At 37.4% G+C, this 27,233-nt stretch overlaps 2 protein-coding genes across 3 annotated transcripts in view; one reads left to right on the forward strand and one right to left on the reverse strand.

Annotated features, from left to right (window-relative positions):
- The window catches only part of LOC114467603 (DNA topoisomerase 1), a 703,770-nt gene that overhangs the window by 258,916 nt on the left and 417,621 nt on the right, over positions 1 to 27,233 (reverse strand). The window lies entirely within an intron of this gene.
- slc26a6l2 (solute carrier family 26 member 6, like 2) lies at positions 1,370 to 25,974 on the forward strand. 2 transcript variants are annotated; one of them, XM_028454027.1, is made up of 19 exons: positions 1,377 to 1,715; positions 3,799 to 3,938; positions 10,349 to 10,459; positions 10,550 to 10,722; positions 10,821 to 10,985; positions 12,477 to 12,629; positions 12,797 to 12,879; positions 15,688 to 15,835; positions 19,455 to 19,568; positions 21,169 to 21,246; positions 21,365 to 21,460; positions 21,560 to 21,666; positions 21,754 to 21,823; positions 23,106 to 23,198; positions 24,120 to 24,218; positions 24,288 to 24,581; positions 24,702 to 24,756; positions 24,930 to 25,060; positions 25,143 to 25,974. In XM_028454027.1, exons 1-19 carry the CDS (start codon positions 1,591 to 1,593, stop codon positions 25,167 to 25,169), a joined length of 2,262 nt encoding a protein of 753 aa, XP_028309828.1. In that variant the 5' UTR covers positions 1,377 to 1,590; the 3' UTR covers positions 25,170 to 25,974. The 2 variants fall into 2 exon arrangements, 1 of the variants encoding a protein (XP_028309828.1); XR_003674528.1 differs by lacking the exons at positions 24,702 to 24,756; positions 24,930 to 25,060; positions 25,143 to 25,974 and adding an exon at positions 23,856 to 24,028 and having other exon boundaries at positions 1,370 to 1,715; positions 24,288 to 24,325.

Consider the following 27,233-nt stretch of genomic DNA (forward strand, 5'->3'; position numbering starts at 1 on the left):
TGAATGTGATAACACATGATCATGTGATCAACACATGCTAACTGCTCATTTATTGCCACACATAAAACATGCATATTTAACTGGCACGTTGGCGGTTAAATGAATCTCCACACAATTAAAATCTCTATTTTCTTCAAGAATAGTGTTTTTGTTGGTTTAGTTATCTTACCAGGGATTTAAAACTTAAGGTTAGCCACAGGTGCAGGAAAGTTAATGGTCTGTAGATGTTGCAGGAGGTGAAGTAGGAAGGTGCTGAGTCATTGCACAACATGATTTATTTTAAGTTAACAAATTGTTATATTTTGATTTTATTTGTCATTAATCATTAATAGCCTCTTTAAAGCTATTGCAAAAGAGTCAAAGGGCAACATTAAGCCCCAGAGCCGCAGGTTGCAGACCCCTGCTCTGGGAGAAACACAGCTGAACATCTGGCCTGGCATCATAGTCCATCAGTTCTGGTCCCTCCATGCCGGTTCTGATGAGCGCGTACGCTCTATCGCTGAGCTCGGCACGTTCTTCATTTTTACTGCTGCCCTCAATGTGAGCACGCACTCAGTGAAGGACTCGTTACGCCTGGCTCTGTTCGTGGATCGTGCGCACTCCAAAGGAGCTCATTGGTGTTTATACTCGGCTTATTCACTGTTGCATTACCCGCAGCAAAGTTGCGTAAGCGTACACCGTCTTGTCACCCGCAGCACTGCGGTCAAGCTAGCCTCCGAGCGAGAGAGAGAGAAAGAGAAGTGTACTCTGTGGGACGTGACGAAGCGCTCAGCCACTCCATATAAAATAAGGTCCTCCATATGCAACCAGATAAAATGTTCACTCGCACACACTGAAAAAATACTCGCATATGCGACCATTTTGGTCGCAGTCTCGAGCCCTGCACTTTAATTGAAGTTTTTACATCAAGTTTTGACCATACGCTGTCATTATCTGTAATTAGCATTGATAAGGTGTCATGAAGGCTGTCATTAGGTGTTGTTTGCAAAATTATGACACCTTTGGAGCTATGTTTGCATTTTTTTGGTTAGGTGAAGGGATCTAGTGGGTTTAGGTACGGTTAGGGTTAGGCCAGGTTAGGGGTTGGTGGTTAGGGTAGCCAACGGTTAGGGTTAGTGTCGCCTTATGTATCTGTAAAAGTGTTATTAATTCTGTTTTTATTGCTGCTGGGCTAAATTAATAAACTGTCTTGTCTTGCCCTAAAACAGAAACACAAGTTCTTATATCCAATGTTGATTAATTCAATATCAACTCCTTGTGACCTCAGGTGTCTGTGTAAGTGTCAGGCTTGTCAGGTCCACAGTTTTTGTGCTTGGCCTTTCAACTTAGTTTCCACCAAGTTAATGACTGCAGGTTGACACACATGAGTTCCCACACAAACACGTTGCCTCGTGTGTACGTGGACAGCAGAGGGGCATGTGAGGTGGAAGAAACCCAGGGTCACTCCCACAGTCCAGATAAATGGCTCAAGAAGCAAGCCGTGACACCTGTAACTGTGTCAGCGATAGCTACTGAACTTTGAGAGAGAAAGCAGGCACTGAAAAAAAGACCAGCTTTACAGAAGTCTGCTGAGTTTGCTGCAACACACAAATGAAGAAGATAGAGTACATTGTGCAAAGAGAGGTTCTGGATGAGCTACGTCTGGATGAAGTAGCACAAAAACGGACATGGACAACCAAACCGACCCTGGGGGAGCGGCTGAGGGAGAGCCTGAGGTAAGCACGAAAAAGAACGGACGGGACATAAAACACTTGCTTTGAGTTCAGTGACTAACTTTTATTGCTTTATTTGTCAAACCAAGATGTTAAGATAACAATTTAAATTCGACTAAAAGAGTCCATTTTATGATGTCTGCTGTGTTATCTGTGTGACTGACTAATAATTACACCATGAGACAAAGTTCTCAGCAGGTTCTTTGATCGATGACATTTCTAATGACATGAACCATGATCGACAATAGACAAAAGCAAGTGTTTCTAGTTCAGATTATGGACAAATCAAGCTGCTCTACTACTGTATACATGAGTTTCTGAAGCGTCACTGACATAAAGGCATCAACCTGTTGTGTGGTCTACACAGTTATGTATTTTTATAGAAAGTTCAGTATAAGTGTTTGTATATTAAAGTCTTTCAATGTTTGTATTAAAGTTTCAAGTATTATCACAATACAAACAAGAGCACTGAGAGATTGCAAACCTGCCCAACGCCAAATATCCTCTTTGCCAGATAATGGCAGTTATCTGGATCAGTGAATCTGATCATGGTACCATCATCATTCACACTTTAAAGGCTTGGAAGAAATGTCTATCGCCATTAATAACAATACAGTAGGTCCAAATGCACCCCCAGTTTTGATTGGGTAATTGAGGAACCATCCCGACATAACTGAGTCAAATTTCATAAAGGTCGGCGGAGGTGAAAGTCATGGATTACAAGTACTCACGTTACTGTGATTGAGTTGCTTTTATGGGTACTTGTATTTTTTTGAGTATATTTCTAAATCAGTAAAATGTGTTGTACTTAAATATGTTTTAAAAGGAGTAAAGTAATTGATTACATTTCTACACCCAACCTTTACTGAGTAAATTATAACGTTTTGTTTTAAAATGATCGACGGACATTGTGAATCTAGAAAAAATGAAATGACCAGACAACAATCAAATGCATCACATCATAGCCTACCAATCAGATTAAACATAATGCACGGCACAGAAAGGGCATTAAATCGAGGTTATTTTCTTAGAGCATCACCAGATTCTACAAGCACTTTATAACCCATTACAAAGCATCTGGTATTGATGTAATCTTATTAAAAAAAAAAAAAAGAATTGAACATTTTGACAAACCATTATTTTATACAGATGCCTTTGTGGAAAATAAATTGTTTCAATTGTGCAACATCTGGTCTCTTGCTTTTTAAGTTTATACATGTGATGTTTACTGTAAGCAAGGGAACCGTGGCGAGATGTAGAACCACAAATAACTGTGGGGGGGTGAAAGTAACTAGTAACTTTTACTTTAGTATTAATTAATTGAGCTACATTTTACTTGTACTTCAGTATTTTAAATACGTCTTACTTACTTGTACTTGTACTTGAGTACAATTTCAATCAAGTAACCTCTGAAGATTGGTAAAATGAATATGCATTTTTGAAATGTCACCACTGATGAGAGATAGAGATTTTTTTTTTAATTTCTCAAACCCATCCAGAATCATTCAATTGATCCAGATCCCCTACAAAATGTAATCGAATCCTCCATAGCGTAAAAGTCTGTATTTGGCTAAAATATTGTCTGAATCTGTTAAGTAATTTTGACGTAATCCTGCTAATAGACAAACACTGGTGAAAATCCTTGGCTAAGTTAAAACAAGGTCAAAATGAATCCGGTGCAAAACCAAATACAACGTAGTTTACAAAATTTGAATAAACAATAGCAGCACTATAAAGATAAAACAAGTTATAAAACACAATAACTCAGCTATGTGTGAACAGGAGCACAAAAACATGATTGAGCTATCAAACGTGATTGGTTTTGACAAGACTACCTGATAAAACTGCAGCTGTCGAGTTTCACAGATTTTATTTTTTTTTCGAGACTGAAACAGAAGATAAAGGATATCATGTCGCCGCATTTTGTTTTAATAACAGCTACTTCTTAAAACCTAACTAAAGTGATCATCAATCAATAACTAGATGTAGTCTTGCTATCAGATACTCTTTCGGGAGAGGTCAAAACAATACAAGCAGACTTTGGGGCTATTGAAAGTCAAATTCTGTGTTGTGTATTTCTCTGCAGCTTTTCGGTGCTTAAGCTGAAGCAGATACTCTTCAGTTGGTTTCCCGTTCTTGGCTGGTTGCCTCATTACCCCATCCGAGAATATGCTGTCGGGGACGTGATGTCTGGTTGTAGTGTAGGCATCATGCATCTACCACAAGGTTTGTATTTAACTCATTCACTGCCAGCCATTTTCAGAGCAGCCAACCCCATATTGCCAGGAGTTTTAGATGATTTTCACTGATTTTTAAAGACCCACAGAATATTTTGTCCCATGACAATCTGAAATCAGATTCTGAAAGGTTACAGTCTCTAGTTTCATCAGAAAAATAATTTTGTTTCGTTCTTCCGTAATCAGCAATTGAATAGAGGCTTTCACACAAATTGCCAGTTTGTGACAAAAAGCTGAGAAAAACGTTTTTTTCTGAAAAAAACCTATTAGAGACTTTGAAGCAATTTTTTTTCTTCTGTTAAACGTATCCATAGACTGCCACTTTATGGATACGCAGCACCCCTCTTACTGTATTTTGGCCGTCCTCCAAGTCTCTCCCCCGTCATTCTCCACACACTCAACTTACTCCTTAAACCTGACATGCGGAGTGTCACCGCTTGCCCCGTTTTTTGATCGTGTTCCTTCACCTTCACGACAATCTCAATAGCTGCTGGGAGGATCAGCATCAATTCTCGTAGTGCCATTTTCTGTCTTGCAAATTCCTTTCCTCTCCCTCTGAGCTCTGCCCATAATGGGTGATCTCTCATTAACGGTGCGCTCCTGCCACCTACATGGCACTGGTTGGCTACTACACCATAGTACAAGCTAGATATTCACAGGAGAGCGTCATCACACTGTCTCCTAGCAGCCTCCAGCCAAAAAACACAATTAACGTCTTGCGCAGTCAACGTTACTAAACCAAAAAAAAAAAAAGACGTCTTTAGGCAATGAGTTAATAGCAAAGCTGCCATTTAAGTCAAGCCATGAAGGGCAAATGGGTTCGTCATCTTTTTGTGACGCAATCTTATCAAGCACGTTTGAGTGTAAAAAAAAAGAAAACATAATTAACCTGCACCCATGAACCCATGTAATGACATCTTACAAGTTGCTTAGCTTTAATTTTGCAGAGAACTAACTTTTTAGGGTTTTTAACTAGTATCTATATATATTAGTTATTCAGTGCAGGTCAACTTAAAAATATAATGTAGGGGAACAAAGGGTAATTAATATTCAAAAATATTAATTATTAATTTTAATATGTTCATTTGCCAGGAGTGCCTTCTGAAATTGAGTTAAAATGTTTCAGATCACTTGTTTTATTAAATGATTACAGTTCCCTGTTTTTGTTGTGGGTTCTTGTCGTTAGTAATAGAGGCTTAATAAAAGTTTAAATGTCAATAAATAGACAGAGTTTACAATATGTACATGTTTATTTTACAGGCCATTAACATGAGTACAAGCAAGATGATAAATTAGGCAGTTTCACGATATATATTCACAGTTATTTTGACTAATTGGTATCATACAAAATGTACATTTTAGACACGGATGTATGGTATATACACATTCTGAGTGTTTTAGATGTTTGTATGAATTTGGGATTTATAGGGGTTTTCTAAACGCTCTGAGGAGGAGGAAAAAGGAAAAATTCAAAGTGATTAAAGTAATTAAATTAATACAACCAAAATTAAAATCATGGACTAATAATCAAGGGTTTTGATCTAGAGGTTTTGTTTGGTTTTAAGCCACCGGTCACCAATGGTGATATGGCCTGATTTATTTATTTATTTATTTATTACTTGTCTGCACATGCTGTCAAAGGTCAACACCACAGGAAGTGCAATCATTATGAGACAGCAATGCATATTTTGTTATTGCAATAAAATACATTGATTTATTTTATTGCTTAATTGTGACCATCACCAGCCCTCCCTAAGGAAGGGTAAGAAATCTTTTATTATAGGGAGGATATAAAAAGGGAGAGCAGTGTTACACCTAAGTGGAGGGGGAGGGGGAAGGGGAAGGGAAAGGGAGCAGGGAGAAGAGACTCAAGGCAGGAAATAGAAATGGTGGGGAAGAATAGACTGTTTTGCAGTGAGGGTGAGATGTGAGGTTGTAGAATATATTGTGCTTATGTTGTGTAATCCAGCCAGTATGGTGACAAGTGTGAAGCTTAGTTATAATGGTGGTGGCTGTGAACAGGGGGAATGAGTGAATGGTAGTACCTAAAGCAGGTATTTGGGATTAATGTGTCTAAGGTTAAGCCCAGTATGAGTTTTATCCCACATCCCAAGGCGTGCCAGTGCATCATATACCAGTATATGTGCAAAAAAAAAAAAAAAAAAACCGCTACTGCAAGCCCAGGAACTGCCCTGGGCCCGCAGATGCAGCCAGGCCAGCAGAAAGAGCGGAGGCCAGGGAGCCCCAGGCAACCCCCCAGATGCCCCCAAGATCCCAGGCCGAGAGGCAGCCACCGCCCCCCATACACACATCCGAGGAAGCCCCAAGCAGCCGAGCACCCAGCGCATCCCCCCACCAACCCCAACCCCCAACCCCAATAAATCAGGCCCGATATGGCCTGATTTATGAAAGGTTTGCGTACGGAAAAATATGCGCTATGTTGACGGATGACTGCAGGCATTGTGGGGATGAGGAGACAAAGACAAAATGAAACGCTCTGGATAGTACAAATATTTTCTGCTTTATTGTCTAAAATTAAATGAAATAAAAATGTTTAAAACATTTATTATCATCCTTTTTCCCCCTTTGCTTTTTATCTCATTATTTTTACTTGTTTTGGCCTGCTGCTCTTCTTGTCTCATCCAGAGCATTTACTTTCTTACAGATAGCCTCTCATTTTTTTTTTTTAGTTTCTCCTGATAATATTTAGATTTGCTTGCTGTGATTTAAGAATAGGTTTATTTTAGAGGTGTGATTTGATAATCGAAACTGTAACTAAATAATTGAAATTAACCACAATTAATTAAAGGCTTTGTTAAAGGCCTATCTGTTTTTATCAAAATATATACAGTATATAAAAAGAAATTAAGGTAATCCATTGAAATAAAATGAACAAAGAACCTGACTTAAAGGTTTAGAAAATTCCAGTGTTAACATGAGAGAACTGCTGTATAGATTTTAATCTTGCAACTTTAAAATATGTTCAGACACCAACTATTACTCTTTTAAATTCAGTTTCTAAGGTGCAGCAATCTGCTAGAGGGATGAACAGCTCACCTGTTCAAAACCAATATTATCATCATTACTAATTATAATATTGTTGCAATTTCCTTTTTTTAACAGTCTGAAAATGTTACACAATAGTTTCTGCATAGTGACGCTCTGTAGGTTCACTCACAGTCAAAGCAAAAGGCTGCTGACTCAGTCAAAATTAACATGCAAAGGTAATGGATAACATTAACAGGCAGTCTTTATTCGTCTTTTCCACTGACACTTCAAAAATATTATTTTAAACTTACAGCCACTGCACTGCTCTTTCACAATCGCCATAATGAACACCATAAGTCGGGCAAAACCCTTGTTTAAAATACGTCTACAATAGTTGTTTTTTTTTTTTAGCAGATTTCTTATCTTGGAGGGGTGCTGATTCAGAAGAAAATTAAGGCGGCCCTTACCGAAGTTTTGTTTTTTGTCCATAACTTGCTTTTTTGTCAGGATACAATATACTATTTTGTGTCTATCCCTAGGTTTTAAGGGACTCTGATTCTGGTTAGACCTTGCCTAACATTTATAGGCATAATATGCAAATTATGGTCGCCATTACAGCAATTCACTTTTTTGGCCATAACTTGATTTCTTGACAAGACACAAAAACCAAAAAAATAAATAAATAAATAAATAAATATATATATATATATGTCAAGTTTGTATGTGTTTGTAACACCACTGCCCAACTTGAAGGGCCAGAGAGGAAGACAGAGGACACTGAGAACAACTCTGTGCTTGGTTGACAGTTTATTTTAACTGTTCCTTGGTAAAGCAGGTTTAAGCAGGTTGTTAACCTAGACAAAGGAAGAAGAGGGAAAGTTAGAATTAAAGCATAATTAACAATTTTCTCATACTGGGATATTATATTTGCAATTAAATTAAAGAATCTAAATCTACCAGCACTGTTATTTTTAGTTAACTTGATCCATTTTCCTGATTTAAACTAAATGTTTTTGTAATACTAAACAGTATGCTCAAATTATACTCACCTAATAAAGCAATACACAACTAAAAATCAAACCTAAAATGTACTTAATTTATAAATAGTTATTATAAATCATTAGTTTGAAATTTACTTGAACTTGGAAATATTTGAATTCTCAATTACATTTTCTCAAATTGCATTGCATTTATTTATTTATTTATTCATTTATTTATTTAACGTATTTATTTATTATTCATTGTTGATTTATTAATTAAATTGTAAACACACATTTCACATTTTAAGTGTTAGGTATTAATATCAATCACTTTTAACCGACTATAATAATGTTCAACTTATGACATCACCTGGAACTTTTTCTTTATCTTTAACTAAAGACTTACTTTTAATCATTTTACTTTAGTTATTTAACCACATAGTCCTTTTATTAACTTAAACACTACTCAAATCGAATTATTCTAATAAGAAAGGATGACGTCTCACTGATTAGACCATTCCATCTGCTGCGCAGTTTAGTGCATTGCGCACGCGCACCAGTCCAACACGCGCTGACCTGTCTGTCAACCAAATACCTTCCCTGAGCATTTTATCCTTAACGCACATTAACCAATCATTAACATACCGTCTGTGCTCCTCTCTCATACACTGCACTCTGATGTCACAGATGGATGGCTCTGAGGTGATGTCCTCTGCCCATTACGCAGCGTCCCCAGCTGATCCAACCCGACCTGATGGTGCACCGCCCTTTTAAGGCCCTGCCCCACGCAACTAGACAGCCCAGCATAAGAAAATAATTTACTTTAAAAAAAAAAAAAAAAAAGAGAAGCAAAAGGCGGAAATAAGAAAATAAATATTTTTAATTCTTTTTTGGATGGTTTGGACTTCACAATATATATAATTAATTGGGATGTAACGATTCACTCAACTCCCGATACGATTCGATTCACGATACGATTTTCTCACGATTTATTTTACAAAATGGGAATGTTGACAAATGACTGAAAAATATTCCTTAATTTTTTGGGGAAAATACTATACTATTTTCCTTTTATTTTTCATTGTCAAAAGATTCCCTTGATAAACTATTCAAAATGATGCAATTTGACTAAAAATAAATCTTGAATGAAATAAATAAAGGAATAATACAAATGAAGAAGAAACCTATTAATTTAAATTCTGGTTCTATAGTAAACAATTCAAAACTGCGTAATAGTTCTTTTTCTTTTTAAAAGTGCAACTGAAAATGTATTTTGTGCCTTAACAATTGGACTTTTAAAAAAAACAAAAAAAAACAAAAAACAGTCATTTTACTGTATTTACGTCAGATATTTTTTTAGACCAGCAGAGGGCGCTGGTAACCCAGTGGTCGGTTAGCATGCAGTTATTCCACCAGTGAAGAAGAGAAGCTATGCTAGCAGACTGAGCTAATAGAAAAACGTGACTTTTACAGATATTCACGTAATATTACAGATATTCTTTCGGTGCTAAAGGAGTAAAAAATCATTTACGAGCATGTTTAACAGTAAATGGCGGCCAGAAAGAAAATAGTAGCAGATTCCGCCCGTCACGTCCGCTTCTGGAAGGATTAATATATAGCGCCCTCTGCTGTTTAAAAAAAGTACTGCGATTCAATTTTCAGAGCATCGATGTGAACCGTGGTACCTATGAATCGATTTTTAACTGCCTTACGATTAATCGTTACATCCCTAATAATTAACATATTATGTATATGTAAAAAGCCAAATCTTGTGAGGCAGAATCAGAGACACTGAAAGCCAAGGGGTGAAAAAACTAAAAGTTTCCTTACGTCTAACAGCATGTTATGACCATAAAACAAATTTTGAGTAATGGCCTCCTTCATTTGCATAATTAATATTAAAAAATATTAATTATTAATTTTAATATGTTCATTTGCCAGGAGTGCCTTCTGAAATTGAGTTAAAATGTTTCAGATCACTTGTTTTATTAAATGATTACAGTTCCCTGTTTTTGTTGTGGGTTCTTGTCGTTCTCCTTCATTTGCATATTACAGAAAATGCCCAGCTAAGCCGGCATCATCTACATGCTGAATCAGCAACCCTCAAAAATATATAAAATCTGCCAAAACCATGTTCACCCAAAAAACAGCTTTTCACAACTGAACTACAAGTGAACAAACAAAACACGCAATCAATTTGCGTGTGCACCCGATTTAGTGCTTTTTTTTTGGGGCGTTAGTAAATCGGCTACTTAGTGTCACTTTAATGTCATATATGTTTTATATAAGTATTTCCATCTGATGTGATATAGTTAAAATAATAATAATAGTAAGTTAGTTTAACATATTTACTGTATTGTACTAATAAGTCACTTGCTCAGTGTATTGTGTGATAGATGAAAATGCGTTTGCGTGTAACACTCCTTCACAGGCATGGCGTATGCTCTCCTGGCATCCTTACGTCCTGTGTTTGGCCTTTACACCTCCTTCTACCCTGTGCTGGTTTACTTCATCTTTGGTACATCCAGACACATCTCAGTCGGTGAGTGGGAGCATGTGTGAGGATAGGATAGAAACATAAAGGAGACAGTACAAACGTTTCCTGTTTTGTGTGTTTTACATGTTTGTGCAGGAACTTTTGCTGTGATCAGCATCATGATAGGTAGTGTGACGGAAAGACTGGCTCCAGACAGCGACTTCATTGTGAATGGAACTAATGGGACAGGAAGTGTGGATATCGACGAAAGGGATGCGTATAGAGTCCAAATTGCATGTTCTCTTACAGTCTTGACAGGAATATTTCAGGTGAGCGTGTACCTTTGGGTGCTCAGGAAAAAGAAAGAAAAAAAAAACATCATTTCTTGATTAAACATTTTTAATGCAATTTCACTCTAATAATGCAGATCCTGTTGGGCGTGGTAAGGTTTGGTTTTGTGGTCACTTACCTGTCGGAGCCACTGGTTCGCGGCTACACCACAGGATCAGCATGTCACGTGTGTGTGTCCCAACTCAAGTATCTGTTTGGAGTCACGCCAGCTCGCTTTAGCGGGCCTCTCTCCCTCATTTACGTGAGTATGTCAGAAATCATCCAAGCTGCCTCAGCCTCCATCAACTCTCACCACTTTGCTGTTCACAGAAACAATAATTCTTTGCAGGGTATCAATCAGGTTTCAGCTCACCCGCATCATAGTTTAAACAGGATTTTAAAAGACTTTCGGAACACCGCATGATACAGAAATAGACATAATATATATATTTTTTTCCAATGATACATTCACACACGAGCAGTGATGCTATTGAGCCATAAACGTCATTTGACTCATCATTGTGAGTCATTATGAATGAAGGTCACACAGACATGTAGACGATAGATAAAAGATTGTTATGGCTACTCATCGCAGTGCCCTTCCTAGAAATGACTCCCAATCATGAGCCAAGGGAGCTTCATGGTTCACTACCATCACTCCCAGTGTGTGCCTGTCTCTGAGCTGCTCAGTAGATTCACTCATATTGCCAAGGCAGAGTTGTGAGTGGAAATCGTGGTCAAAGGAATTCAAGGTCTTTTCTATTCTTATTCCACTTAGTGAAACTATCATTACTTATTCCATTATAAATATTATGGGATGGTAAAAATGCCAACATGGGCAGTTTTTCTTTCTCCATCCAATCCAATCCACTCACAACCTTCTTTCACAGCCAGTGTATATACAGTACCAACATTTAGGTCATTTACACCAAAACTGTGTCATTCTAAACCAAACATGGGTAACTGATGGCTGATAGACCACATGCACTGCTCAGTCATATTATGTAATGCCTCCATAACAAATATACAAATAGACTCCAAGCACACACAAAATGACAAAAAAAAAAGTACTGAAAATGGCAACAGAAATGCACAATTTGGCAGAAAAACACAGATATATAGATAAATACGCAAAATGACAACAGAAAGACAAAAATGACTCCAAAACACACAAAAGGACTGCAGAAAAACATAAGAATGACCACAAAAACACACAAAATGACAACAGAAAACACAAAATGACAAAAAAATACACACAAACTTACAATGAAAACACACAAAAGGACAATAAAAATAACCAAAAAAAAAACTGAAATGGCAACAGGATTAATGTGACTGAAAAATACAGTAATATACAGAAAATAAAGAAAATTACAGAAAAATCTACAAAAATGACAACAAAAATCTACAAATTGATAGAAAAATGCACAACAATGACAAAAATGCACAAAACAACAACAGAAAGACATAAAATAACGCACAAATTGACAGAAAAACATAAAAGTGACAATAAAAATACACAAAATGACAGAAATACACACAAAATCAAGATTACAACACAAAAAAATGACCAAAAAAAAAAAAAAAAAATACACCTAAACTTACAACAAAAACACACATGACCAAAAAAATACTGAAAATGCACAATTTGGCAGCAGAATTTTGGCAGCAGATAAACTGTATTCTATTTTAGTATAATATAAGTTTTAGTGCAATATAATTTTATTTCTAACAAAGTGTTTGTTTCTCCCAGACTCTGGTGGATCTCTGCAGACTGCTGCCTCAGACCCAGGTCCCAGAGCTGGTGGTCAGCCTAGTGGCTCTCGCTGTTCTCATTGTGGTCAAAGAACTCAATACCTACTACAGAAAGAAGCTTCCTCTGCCTATCCCCATTGAGCTCATAGTTGTGAGTGTGCTTCACCTTTTCACCCCCTCACATATTCAGCCGATGTAACTGTGCAGAGATCCAGCAGGGGGCGCAGTGGCCCTTCCTATTGTTTCAACACCTTTAGTAAAATGTTGTTTTGGAAATAAATCCCTTGAACTCGTTTTTTGTTTTTCCACATTCAACAGATTATAGCAGCAACGATGATCACCCATTTCTGTGGACTCCCTGATAAGTACGATATAGACGTGGTTGGAGAGATTCCCAGTGGGTGAGTTCATCTGTGTGTGTGTGTGTGTGTGTGTGTGTGTGTGTGTGTGTGTGTGTGTGTGTGTGTGTGTGTGTGTGTGTGTGTGTGTGTGTGTGTGTGTGTGTGTGTGCATCCAAATGAACACACTCCAGTGTCTCATTCATTTCACGGCTGTCAGACGAACAAATGTGTTTCTAAAAAGCTTTTGTCCATATAAATACTCCATAGATGAAGTGGAGACAAAAAAAAGCTGTTTCTCAGTTTTTCAGATGTGAGTGAAATAGAGGGTTTAAAGCAGGGGTTCCCAACCCTTTTTTGGGTCGTGGGCCCATTTTGATCCTACAAATTAATGGCAAACCGAGAGACATTTTTTTTATTTTTTTATTCTAGAATTATGTTTTGTTATATTGTGCTGCGTGTAGCTCGATAGTGACAAGATGGACCAGCTCTGTTATTTTTTATTCTTTAATATTTTTAATTGAACTATATTTCTATTTGATAAGGTGAAAGTATAGAGCAAGGATTCTCAACTGGTGGGTCGGGACCCAAAAGTGGGTTGCGGGCCTGTACTGGGTGGGTTGTGGAAAGCTGGTCAAAAAAAAAAAAAGAAATACTTAATGTCTGTCATGTTGGACTTGCCTTTTATTTTGAAAGGAACTTTTCTTTTGACAGGTATGCTGTGAAAAGCATGTTGCACAGCAAAATATATAGATTTATGTTTTTAAAAAAAAGATTAGATATGCGCGTTTTCAACAGCTATCGTTGGAAAAAAAAAAAAAAAAAATTAATTTGGTTAGTGGCATTCTAAAAAAAAAAAAAGAAAGTGGGTCGCGATTTGATGACCGTGGCAAAATGTGGGTCCCAGGGTGAGACGAGTTGAGAACCCCTGGTATAGAGCACAGTTGTTTGAGATTGTGTGTGTTTTAATTTTAAATATTATATATATATATATATATATATATATATATATATATATATATATATATATATATAGATTTATGTTTTAAAAAATATTAGATATGCGCGTTTTCAACAGCTATCTTTGAAAAAAAAAAAAAAATTTAATTTGGTTAGTGGAATTCTAAAAAAATAAAGTGGGTCGCGATTTGATGACCGTGGCAAAATGGGTGAGACGCCCAGGGTGAGACAAATTGAGAACCCCTTGTATAGAGCACAATTGTTTGAGATTGTGTGTTTTAATTTGAAATATTATATATATATATATATATATATATATATATATATATATATATATATATATATATATATATATATATATATATATATATATATATATATAAAGCACCAGACACAGGCAGCTCCCAAAGAACAATGCAGCTCTTTTATTTCTGACTGCCTCCAATCGGAGGACAGCATTAATTTGGGATTTTTGGCTCTTTCAAAAATGCATGTGAATCTCCCAGTTCCCAAACAATTCATCAGGATTGTTCGTATTCAGCTTCACACAAAAAATAAAATAAAACTCTTTCACTTTCAAAAAGAAAATAACAGTAGTGGGCTTAACAAAACAAAACAAAACAAAAACAAAAAAACATGAGAAGGTAGGCTTCTTTCAATTGTGTAGAAATACAGCCAATACCTCAACTATACACGTTGCAACAGTGACACCTACTGGCCAAACAGAGAACCGTAGCCACCTATTATTGTAATTATAATGTTTATATTTGACCTGGCTACATATATATATTTAAAGAGTAACTAAACCACAAAACCACTTTATTTCTGCTGAATACAAATGTATTTAAGTATGAAGTAGTGTTGATAGTTGATTGATCCTGGTCCAACTCATTTTAACATTTTTGTCAAACTATTTCGATTTGGCATATTTTGTTGTAAAATGTCAGTGACTGCCCTCTATGGGTTGAAACCCGGCTATGACAAATGATTTTTGCTATTGGCTGAGAACAAGATCATGTGATGTTTTGGGACTATCTTGAGTCACAAACAAGCACTGTTAGCCCCTCCCCTTTTATAAAAACTAGCACCTGTCGACTCTACAGTCTGTGGTGAGTAGGTTGGATTGAGAGGAGAGTGAATAGAGAGGTATACTGAGTAATGAGTAGCTAGTTAGCATAGCATAGATGGTTCTTTGGAGATTTCTATAGTATAGACTGAGCGTGTCTTCGCCTCTCCACAAGCCCCGCCCATAATCATGGCATCTTTTTGAATTTCCCTCCTAGTGGCAGGTCAGGAGAAAGCAGGGTTTTAGTTACTCTTTAAAATCAGTAATTTTTTTGATCAGTTACTCGTATGACAGGCGACCCCATGTGGGGTCATGACCTCAAGGTTGAGAACAAGCTACTGTAGGTTCTTCAGCTTCTTCATAGACTCAATTTGTGGATCTGTAATCTCAATTATTATTCCTCACAATTGTTTTTCTTGTACTTCATTATGATTGTTCCGTAGATTTTTGGAGGTTTACTCGTCTCCCACATTTAGTCAGATTGTACCGACCAGGGTACCTTAGTGTACAGAATACTAAGGACAATTATGCTATGTTATGGCATTTTTGTAAGTTTAACAGTTGTTTATTAATTCGTAAAAATACATTCTAAATGTACCCATTCAACCCTGTTGGAACAGTTACAACTTACTGATTCTGAGGGGTATACCGAGGGTTATACTGACTCCGAGGGGTTCTACCAAGGGTTTTACTGAATTCGAGGGATAATAGTGACTCCGAAGGGTTGTACTGACCCTAAGGGTTTCAGCTTATACATCCTAATTCACATTATCTTTGTGAAATACAGTTTCTAGTTTTCCTGTGTTTATATTCACCCAAACTGTAATCTTCTAACCCTGCTCCAGACTGAAGGCCCCTCGTGTTCCTGATGCCACTTTGTTCTCCAAGGTTATTGGCGATGCTTTTGCCGTGGCCATTGTGGGTTACGCCATCAACATATCTTTGGGGAAAACCTTTGCTCTTAAACATGGCTACAAAGTGGATAGCAACCAGGTGAGGAAAAGCCCTGCTCACACACTCAAAGAGTTCCTTACGATCAGCAGTCAAAGCTATTCTAGCACCTTACTCACTGCTGTACCACACTCTAATATTAGACTTTATTCTCCAGTTAGTCACAGTCAGACTTTACTGTCACATCCTCGGAAAAATTAACACATAACACACACACACACACAAACATGCTTCTGCTTAATTTGTGTCTTTGGTTGATAAATAGGGCTGAGACTGGGCTTTAGTAGTTTTTAGTACATTGGCATTTACACCTTGGAGAATCTCACATAAATTGTATAATGGTTATGCAAGTTATTCCTCGTCTGTCATTGTTTCCTTTAAGTGTCATATTTTTCAGAGTATAAGTCAAACATTTTTTTCAGTTAAAATTGAGAAAACGACTTTCATAGAGTGACTTATCTGGGGCTTTTTCACCCAATTAGCAGAACCATCTATCAAATAAATTGTGAATCACTTAGAAATGTGACAAATTTTGTGTTCAAGTGAAAATACTGTATATGGTTTTTAATTTCTGATTGTGCTCTGAGGAGGATCAAAAACGCTGATTCTTAGTTAGCTGTGCAAGCTAGCAGCAGCTCAATTACAGTAAGAAATTAGAATAAAAAAAGTCTGTTGTGTCTGTAGATAATCAGCAGAGTAAGTTAAGACTAACAGACTAAGTTGGTTGATGATTGGAGCCATTTTCAGCCAATAGTGTATCTTGTAATGAAGTAGGCACGTTATTGGCTAAAAGATGTACACATTTTTCATGAAAATAATACATTTCATGGAAAATGTTGTGGTTATGTCTATCTATAAATCAAGGAAGGTCTGTGTGCGTGTGTGTGGAGCACATGTCTCGCTGACGCAGTGTCTGATCGACCTGAAACTTTTTTTAACAGCCTGAGGTTTTGCATCCATTATTTTGGACTTATTTGGTGATTACGATGCCAAACATTTATTTTCATTGTATTTTGAAATCAACGCGGGTTAGACCAGACGGAATGAGAACGGCAAAGTCATGACGCACTCGCCGTACTCACACTGATGTACTAGCAAAGCTCTCAGGTCTCACGCATTGGGTGTGAGACACACACATTTCAACCTGATGTGAGTGGGTGCATGAGCTCGACTGATGCGCGTGTGTGTGAGAATGAGTCCACGAAGGAGAGTTGCATGGGTGTGCCTATGAGTAGAGTCCGACGCGGCAAACAGGACAGGTAGCGAGTCTTATATTATACAGGGCAGCCAGTCAATAAAGTGCAAAACGGCCTGTTCTTTCTACGCGTTACCATCTTTCACGAGTGTGAGGTGTACGGGAGTTAATAACGGAGGAGAAGCAGCCTGCGGCCCTGGAGAGTGTCCCCCCCAGCCACAAACAGGAAAGGTTTTAACAGCACCTTAATGCCTACAATAAACAGCACTAAGCATGATATCACGCACGCACGCACGCACACACACACACACACAAAAGATAAGCACCCCTGCACCAAGAAATGTTAAATTCTAAATAAATAGTTTTATTTGTACGAATGTATGTGTCTTTTATCAGATTCTACCCAAACCACCGCATTGGTGCAAACTTTATTTATCATTTTACCATGTGCATGTCCCATAGAATGAATCCAGGGAAATTGCACACGCTATTATACTTTGCACCCGCAAATATCCCCCTTTATAACACTACAGAGTACAGAGTATGTACACCTCTTTGTACATCCAACCTTCAAACACATACTCATATGGCCATAATTGACAACTCTACCTAAGCTCCCACATGAATACATACTTCAAACGCTGTACTAGTAAGAATGAAAGCGTTTTTTTTTTGTGTTTTTTTTTTAGCTTTGTGTTCATTTTTTTTTTTTTTTTTTTAAACTAAGTAGAACAAATATTCATAAATGTCTGATTATGAGACTGAATTTATTTTAGAAAGTGAGAACAACAGTAGTGATGCTGTATGTATCATTATATGAATGACCATCTTGGTCTGTAGCTAGTTGTGGGCTCTTTTCTGTACCATAAGTTATGGTTACAGTAACTTGTAATATCTATAATCAAAACTATCTTCAAAGAAAATCAAGGCACTGTTGATAAGGTGAATTATTATTATAACAAATGTATGTTATATAACCTAGGGCGGGGATGGGAAACTCTATCACAGTGGGGGCCACAAAATGTGTATCTGATCCGAGGGCCATTATCAACATTCAAGTCAGCATTTAATCTAATGACCAATCAGAGCAATAGACAGGTCATGTCATTATGTGTGTTTTTCTGTAATTTTCTACATGTTAGCTGTTGATTTCTGCGTTATTGGGGTCACTTTCTGAATTTTTGTTGTTGTTTTCTGTATTTTCCTGTCATTTTGTGTCTTTGGAGCTATTCTGTAATTTGTTTATGTTTTTGTAGTCATTTTGTTTGTTTAATAATAATACTAATAATAATACATTTTATTTGTATTGCACTTTACACATGAAAACAGATCTCAAAGTGCTACAGGTGCTACAGGGAAATAAAAACACAAAACATAAAAACAGTAAAAAAAACAGCAAGAAACATATTAAGAAAATGCAACACAAAATAGGTGGAGTTTTAGTTTGTTTTTAAAAGCCTGTGGTACCCTTAAGTGGTTGCTGTGTCTGTCTTTCGTAGGTTTTTGTGTACTTTGTGTATTTTGCTGTTGATGTGTTTTGGGAGTTATTTTGTGTATTATGTTGCTTTGGGGGCCACAAAAAAAACTAGACTGAGGGCCACATGTTGCCCATGTCTGACTTGGAGAATAAATAAGTTAGTTACTTACAGTAGTTTCAGTAATTTCACCCAACCCTCGTATGTCCATTTGCACTCAATATAATCTTCTGATTGGCTCAGGTGGTAGAGGGGTCATCTTCTGATCGAGAAGTTGGGGGTTTGATCCCACTCTATAGCTGTCTATCTGTCGAAGTGTCCTTGAGCAAGACACTGAACCCTAAGTTGCTCCCAGTGATTGACCAGCACCTTGCATGGCAGCTCTGTTCTATTGGTGTGTGAATGGGTGAATGAGTTTATATTGTAAAGCGCTTTGGGACTACTTCAGTGTAGGCATAAAAGCGCTATATAAATCAAGTCCAACTGACCATTCTGATGAATAATATTTTAAGTCGCACTTTGGATTAAATTGCACTGCATAACTGTTGGAATGAATCAGACTCATTAGTATAATGGGAGGTTGATTTAATCCCATAAAAAAAACCACAGAGGTTTGCACAAATCGTTTCCTTACACCCTTACACTCTGTCGCATGTTCATACACTTTGATACTTTGTCTGATTCAGAAGGGTTTGTTCACACATACACACATTTCCAGAGGCCTGGAGACTGAGCTGGTAGCACTCAGAGCAAGCTGAGACTGCTAAATCATTAATATCCCACAAAGTCCATATCATAAAGTGTAAATATGATTTGACTGGCTCTTAAGGTTAATTAACTTCCAATATGGGCTGTTCATAAATATCAATGTTGAGGGTGTGATATTAATGTCATGAGGAGTCTTTGACTTTAAAAGCTCAACTGTTTTACAGCCTATATGGAAACATTTACCAAAAATGTCCTTTTTCTTTGTGCTTCTCTCTTTTTCCAGGAGCTGGTCGCTCTCGGTCTTAGTAACACGGTTGGTGGGTTTTTCCAATGTTACTCAGTAACTTCCTCTTTGTCCCGGAGTCTCGTCCAGGAGAGCACAGGCGGCAAAACACAAGTATGTCACAACAAGAGCGCAAACCTCCACCAAGCACCAAATATTTTCTTTGTCAGACATTAATAGTTATCTGGATCAGTGATCCTGATCATGGTACTAGGATTATTTACACTTTAAAGGCTTCTATAAAAAGTTTCATCCATATTAATAACAATACAGTAGGTCCAAATGTAAGCTCACATCCACTTTTTTTAAAAATCACAATCCGGATGAAACTCATTTGGGTAATTGAGGAACCATCCCAACATAACTAAGTACAATTTCATAAATATTGGTTCGTTATGAATCGAGATATTAATTTTTGATTTTAAATCCATCTAAATCAGTATACTGATCTAGATCTCCTCCAAAATGTGATATAATCTTCCATAGCATGAGGTCTATATTGGGCAAAAATTTAGTACTTTTATGTAATCCTGCTAACAGTCAAACAAACAAACAAACCAACAAACAAACAAATAAAAAACAGGGAAAACACTAAAACCGGTTTAGTAGACAAACAATGAACCATATTAAATTAAGAATATATCAAATCAAACTTTATTTATAACACTATATATAACACTGTACAGACAATCAGATGCAGCAAAAGGTGTCCAACATTGTAAATAATAATAATAATATTAATAATAATAATCCTCTATGACCTGTACTATAAAGCTGGATTTACACTTATTCGGTGTGTGGTGTACTACAACGCTGGCTAACTTCTTACTGAGCTAAATCACCATGGTAACTTAGGCTGAGCGCCTAACCTGGTCAGGACCAGGTTATGAAGTGGATCAGAGCTGAGAGAGTACTAAAGTCCCGCCTCCTGACCAATCAGTTAACTTGGAAAATGAGCTGCCCATTGTTAGAAGATCCTGGTTGGTGCAGATCTGACAGCTTCAATTAGGGAAGAAAGATTATTAATGGATAAATGCAATCCTTTCATTCACCGATGACATCCTTCAAGAAAGGTATAGATTTACATTTGATGGACTGATCTACAGTCAGCTGATGAAGCCTGTGTTGGACAACTCATTAATTCTTTCATTAATTCATACATACGCTGTCAGGTAACGCTGATCAGTGAAACAACGCACTTTAATCCCAGTGTGTGTGTGAGAAACTGATCAGAGCGCTGTCCGTTTATCATCCAATGGATTTTTTCACTAACAGTGTCAGCAGCTTCCTGCTTGTGTTCCTTTCTTTTTGATTTTTTTTTTGCAGCAGCTATTGCTTTTAGTCTGAATTATGGAATTTAATTCTTCATATTTTTAAAGAATTATTCCTCAGTTGTGACATGAATTGCTCTACACGGTTCCTCCGTGATTGTGATTGGTCTGACGCTGTAATCTCCACCCCTGTCACTGGAGCGCGTACGTAGCCTGGTTGAATTCACCTCATTTAAGTGAACTTGTTCATAACCTGCTTTGTAGGACAGGGGCTCTCTGACAGAGAATGTTTGGTTAGGTGAAGCCCACTAAAGGAGATATATCCCGGATATACTTATCCAGCTTCATAGTCCAGGCTTAAAGCATGCCTTTGTGCAGCCTGATAACATTTTGTGTTTTCATGATGTTGTGTGAATCTGAGTTTTAATGTTTTGTCTTGTCAGGTTGCAGGGTTAGTTTCCTCCATTATTGTGCTGATCACAGTTTTGAAAATAGGTTCTCTCTTTGAAGACCTCCCCAAGGTAACACACTTCCTCCACGATTACCTCTCGCTAATCGTCAGAGTTGTTTCGTGGCTAAGCCAAGCCCCATAAGGCAGAAGATTTATGTGAATTCCTATGTGTTGTTTTTTTCCATTAGGCTGTCTTATCTACCATTGTGTTTGTGAACTTGAAAGGAATGTTCAAGCAGTTCATGGATGTGCCCATGTTGTGGAGGACTAACAAAGTGGATTTGGTAAGAATGAGTTGATGCGGGGATTTAAACATCAACATACCTTTACATTTTGTGTGTTAGTGCCCTTGTTTTATGGCCTGTGTTAACATTGCCTTCTAGCTGGTGTGGCTGGTGACGTTTACGAGCACTATCCTGTTTAACCTGGACCTGGGCTTGGCCATCTCTATTGGTTTCTCCATGCTTACTATTATCTTCAGAACACAACTGTAACTAAAAAACACAGTTTGATGATTTTTTTTTTTTTTTGTTGCTGGGATATATTGTTGTCCTCATGGCATTTTATCACTTTCCAGACCCCGTTACTCAATCTTGGGAAATGTGCCAGGGACTGAGCTGTATCTGGACACGAATACGTATCAGGAGGTAAGAAGAATGCTATCAAATATATATGTATTATTTGAACACATAGGATAACTTTTGGTTTATTAAAGGTTTGGCTTGATTGAAGAAAGTAAAACTATAGTGAATATCTCCATTGCTGTTGAGAAATTCTAATGCTGGTACGTTAGGACTACTTCAGGTCAAAACACCAACACACTTAAAGTAATTTAAAGGTCCAGTATTATGATATTTTTCCACCCATCTCCAATTGTTCTAAGAACCTCAACAACATAGTATTTGATGTTTATTTTCCCAAACTCGCCTGTTTTCTGGAGTTTTAGCCCTCTGAAAAGTCACTTTCAGAGCGCTCCTAAAAACAGGCTGCTTTTTAAGCCTTCATGCATATGCATCATGCGTAAACACACACTGCTTGTTGCTGCTTCTGCGTGCATGTTTATCACAGCAGCAGTAGCAGCAGCAGCAGTAAATCATTAACAGTCTTCCTTCTCGTCCTCACCTCAGAGGAATAGTTCATTTAACACAATAGTTAATTGTTTTGTCCGACCGCTGGCTGCGTCACATTGGGTCACAAACACATCAGATCATCCCATAAAAGCAACGCAAGGCGGTGTAACGGCTACTAAAAATGGAACTGATTGTGACCGCTCGCGCTGCGCAGCAGGGAAGTAAACTCTCAACTATCAGATGAGTCAGCTGTTTCAAACACTCACATGAGCTGCTACGTCACTTTTTTTGTCATCTTCACCGCTTCTGACAATAGACAGAGTCCTTTTAAGAAGAAAGCCCATTGTTTTGTCATGCCACTGTGTCCCATTGGGTCACAAACACATCAGATGATCATCCTACAAGGATACACCAGTTCTTTGACTATTGGTGTGTGAAGTTTGTGTAAGTCCGTGAATTTGCTGTAAAAATGTTTTATTCTTTTCACATGTAAGCCTACAATACAAATACAATGTGTACTTGTACACATTTTAACTCCTGCACAGGATTCTCTTATTTTTGTTCATCAAGCTACCACGCAACATTTAAATCATGATGTACTGCGCTATGATAGATTACATTTCACTTGTTCTGACAATGTAGCAAATAAATGGGAAAATGTGTTGTTTTCTTGAAATTAGGATCAACTTACCCTTTTAGGAAGCACTCTGTGGATAAAGTTGCATCTGCTCTCTGTCATTAAGCGTTGGAGGAGCATATTCTAATCAAGCAGTACCAGAGGGATTTGGAAAGAGCACAAATGGATTCTGAACATGGTGTGAGCTTCTGAAGGGCTCTATTTTCAAATTTGTTCTTTCAGGCTAAAGAGATTCCAGGAATTAAAATCTTTCGTTCATCCACAACTCTTTGCTACACAAATGCTGAGATGTACTTGGAGGTCCTTCAAGAGAAGGTAATTACCTGCAACACATACTGTAGGTCATATTTTTACCAGTGTTTGTTTGTTTGTCTGCCAAAAGTACTTAATAGATTTTTGACAAGATAGACCTTACACCATGAAAGATTCCATTAGGTTTTGGAGGGGATCCACATCAATATACTAATTCTGGATCAGTTTCAAAAATCAAAAAATCTCTCATCATTGGCAAAATTAGAATCAGAATTGACCAATCTTCATGAAAATTGATTCAGTTTGAGTCGTGTATATTGTTCAGTTATGTTGGGTTGGGTCCTCACTTATTCCATCAAGTTTCATTCCGATATGATCAGGAATATATATTTCATCGTGATTTATTATTATTTTTTTAAACATGGATACCCATACACGTGGACTTACTGTATTTATAGCAGAAGTTCCCAACCTTCTTCTCTGCGTGACCTCATTTTGATATCACAAATTAATTTTTTTCCCCCCATAAATTAGTTTTTCATGTTTGTTAGCTCAGATATTTCTATACTGAATTTTAATTTAACTAGATTTATATTTGAAAAAGTATAGAATACAGTTGTTTGATGTTGTGTGTGTGTGATGTTAATTTGAGAAAGAATAATTTAAAAATCTAAAAAAAACAGTATTTTCTGTTATTATTTTTTTTCAACCAATTAATAGACATTACAGGCAATCCCACATGGGGTCACGAACCCAAGGTTGGAAAAACAGGATCACTGATCCAAACACTGTCTGATAATTATCCAGAAAACATGGCACAGAGGACATGTGGCGCTTGGTGGAGGTCTGCGCTCTCTGAGTGCTTTTGCTCATATGTGGACTCAAAGTTTAATGTAATCCCAGATTCACCTGATTGCTTCATTCGTCCCTCTCAGTGGACTTGTTGATGTCTTTCTAAATGTTGACGCTTGGCTCTTTGTGCAGAGTGGAATCGAAATTGGAAAGCTTCTAACAGCAAAGAGGAAGCAAGATGCAAAACAGAAGCGCAAACAAGAAAAAGAAAGAAAGAAAGCTAAGAAACAAGTAATTATTCCCAAATGACCTGATGGTACCTAGAATACCAATCCATTAATTACATCATATTTTTTGCAGGATAAAGAGAAGACCAGTGGGGCATTAGCCAATGGGAAACTATCTGAAGAGACAAAGGGTCAAGAGAACATCACAGTCATTAGTTTGAAAGAAACAGCTGTGAACGGCTTCAGTAAGGGCCAAGTAAACCGGTCTTACCACCCTGACACCACCATGTCAGACTCTGATTCAGACACAGGTTGCCATGGTAATGAGGAGAATGAAGAGGCCTCTGGATCACACACCCAAAGCATAATCTTAGACCTTTCCACGACCAGCTTTGTGGACACAGTTACAGTAAAGACACTAAAAAATGTACGTGTTGTTTTATCATTTTTTATATCATGGGCTATTCATCACTGAGTAAATAGTGAGAGAAGATTTCAAAATAATAGACAAGAAGGAGTCTAAAAAAATGACTTCTGTCCTTTTTAGATTTTCAGGGACTTTGAGGAGGTTGATTTGAGCGTCTATCTCGTTGGCTGCCAAGGTGAGACACAACAGACTGATATAAATGTTCTAAATGTTGAGTCAAACCTCAAGGTCTCAGCCTCAGTGCAACATTAAAATGTATTACCATGACCTGGAAAAAGCTTCCTTCTCATGATCCCAGTGGTTTTTCATTGTCCTGTCCTCTTTTTATTGTTTGTGGTGGAACACCAGCATGTATCGTAGAGCAGCTGGAAAAGGCGGGTTTCTTTTCGGAGTCCATCCCTAAAAGCAGGCTGTTCATCACCGTTCATGACGCAGTACTTCATATACTCAAGAAAAGGGGAGAGGCTGACTTTGTACTGGTGAGTCACCAAGTGCATTCATTTCATAATGATCTCTGATGTTTTTTTTCTCCTCATTTGTATGAATATGATTTGTTTTCAGGACGTATATTGCAACACCAAGATGTAACCAGAAGAGGTCAGATTGTTTCAACTGAAGCCATCTTCATTTTCCTCCTCTTCTTGGTCTGCAGGCAGTTTTCAGGCCCACCATTGGTCACCATTGTCTCCTCCCCTTTTTCAGTAGGGGAGAAAGCAGCACCTTGACATGGCGGGCTAGTTGCCATGGGAACCCAGGGAGCCGTTGCTGTGACAACAAGCCTTTTTATGATATTGTCTAATGAGATAGCCGGCGATACGTCACGGCAGCGCACTTGCTCTGTGGCGTGTGTGTGAGAGAGAGAGAGGGTGGGGGTTGAGTGGGAGAATGTAACAGTGGACAAATAGGAGTCTGTATTTATAGCCTGTGTGAGAAAGAGGGAAAGGTTGGCTGCAAAGGGGGATCTTAGATGTACATGATGCTGCAGTCACTCAATCACGTGCACGTAAAGAGACGCCAAACATCTTCCAGAGTCACTCACTTAGTCTGAGTGCAGGTCGTAAAGAGCTCAATGGTCCTGCATGTGTTCACAAATGTTTTTTTTTTTTAAACAGGTGCTGCCAGTAGAATGTGTGTGTATTTATAGTCCGCATTCATATGTCTGATTCCCCTCTCGAGCTCGATTCTATTTTTGGGACCCTGTGTCAGCTGCTGCTGCAACAATCAGGAGCCAACTCGAGATTGAGAACCATTTATTCTTCCTGATGCCTGATGTCAGTCATTCCAATTTTTACGTCATTTTCCTGTGATAAAATGTTTTTTTTTAATTTTTTTTTTAATGTTTATATCACTGCCTCTGAATGCAAATGACTTTAATAAACAACTATATATAATCCATGTTGTATGTGCTTTTCACAATGTATGGAGCTGATGAAAAAACCTGTCAGATCAAGTATATGAAGAGTTTCTCTATATACAAACACTCATTTGCTCATTTAGTTTGAATAGACCAGGGGTCTGCAACCTGCGGCTCTGGAGCCTCATGCGGCTCTTTGACTCTTTTGCAATGGCTCCCGATAGCTTTCAAAAATATTGAAATAAATAATTGTTTTTTTACAGAGGGTTTTAATGATTAATGATTTTGACACCAAATAAAATCACGTTATAACAATTTGTCAGCCTAAAAATAAATCACATTATGGAATAACTCTACCACCTTCCTACTTCACCTCCTGTAACATCTACAGACCATTAACGTTCCACATATGGCTAACTTTAAGTTTTAAATCCCTGGTAAGATAACGAAAACAACCAAAAGACTATTCTGGAAGTAAATATACATTTTGATTGTGTGTGGACAAGATTCATTTAACTGCCAACATGCTAATTATGCATGCTCGATATGTGGCAAGAAATTAGCAATTAGCATGTGTTGACTGACATTGTGTTTTCAAATTCAAGTTATATTTTGTAGCCCTTCAAAACCATTATATAAAAAATATTCTTTACATAACATTGTCCAATATAAGTTTAACTGTATAGAATTTTAGACACTATGTTGTCTTCATTAAAAAGGCTTTTTTTTTTTGGCTCTGCGAGGAGTTTAATCCATGTGAGGCAGGAGGTCCAAATTTATGGGCACCACCATTTTTTCGAAAAGTCGCAGTGAAATGCACAATCTGGATGAAAATCTGTGAGGTAATTGAGACATAATTGAGTCAAATGTCACGAAGATTCATCAAATACATTTTTGAAACTTCACCAAATACGAGAGACAGGGATTTTTTGAATTTTTGAAGCTGATCCAAAATCAGTATATTGATCCGGATTCCCTCTAAAATCGAATTAAATCTTTCATGGCATATACTGTCCGTCTTTGGTTAGAAATATGTCTCAATCTGTAAAGTACTTTTGATGTAATCCTGCTAACAGATAAATAAAAAAAAAAAACACCAGTGAAAACATACAGTAACCTCCTTGGCGGCGTTAATTCATGTAATCTACAAAATGAATCTGTAGGATAACAGAACTTTCTGTGCTTTAAAATAGCAACTGTTGTAAGTGCTTTAAAAGCTGTCATTTCGATTGATTTTATGATAAACTGTATTTCTAAGTTTCCAGGTATTTCATTAGAAAGCTCCACATTCTGTGAGG

This window comes from Gouania willdenowi, chromosome 7 (assembly GCF_900634775.1).
Source record: "Gouania willdenowi chromosome 7, fGouWil2.1, whole genome shotgun sequence".
Classification (NCBI taxonomy): domain Eukaryota; kingdom Metazoa; phylum Chordata; class Actinopteri; order Blenniiformes; family Gobiesocidae; genus Gouania; species Gouania willdenowi.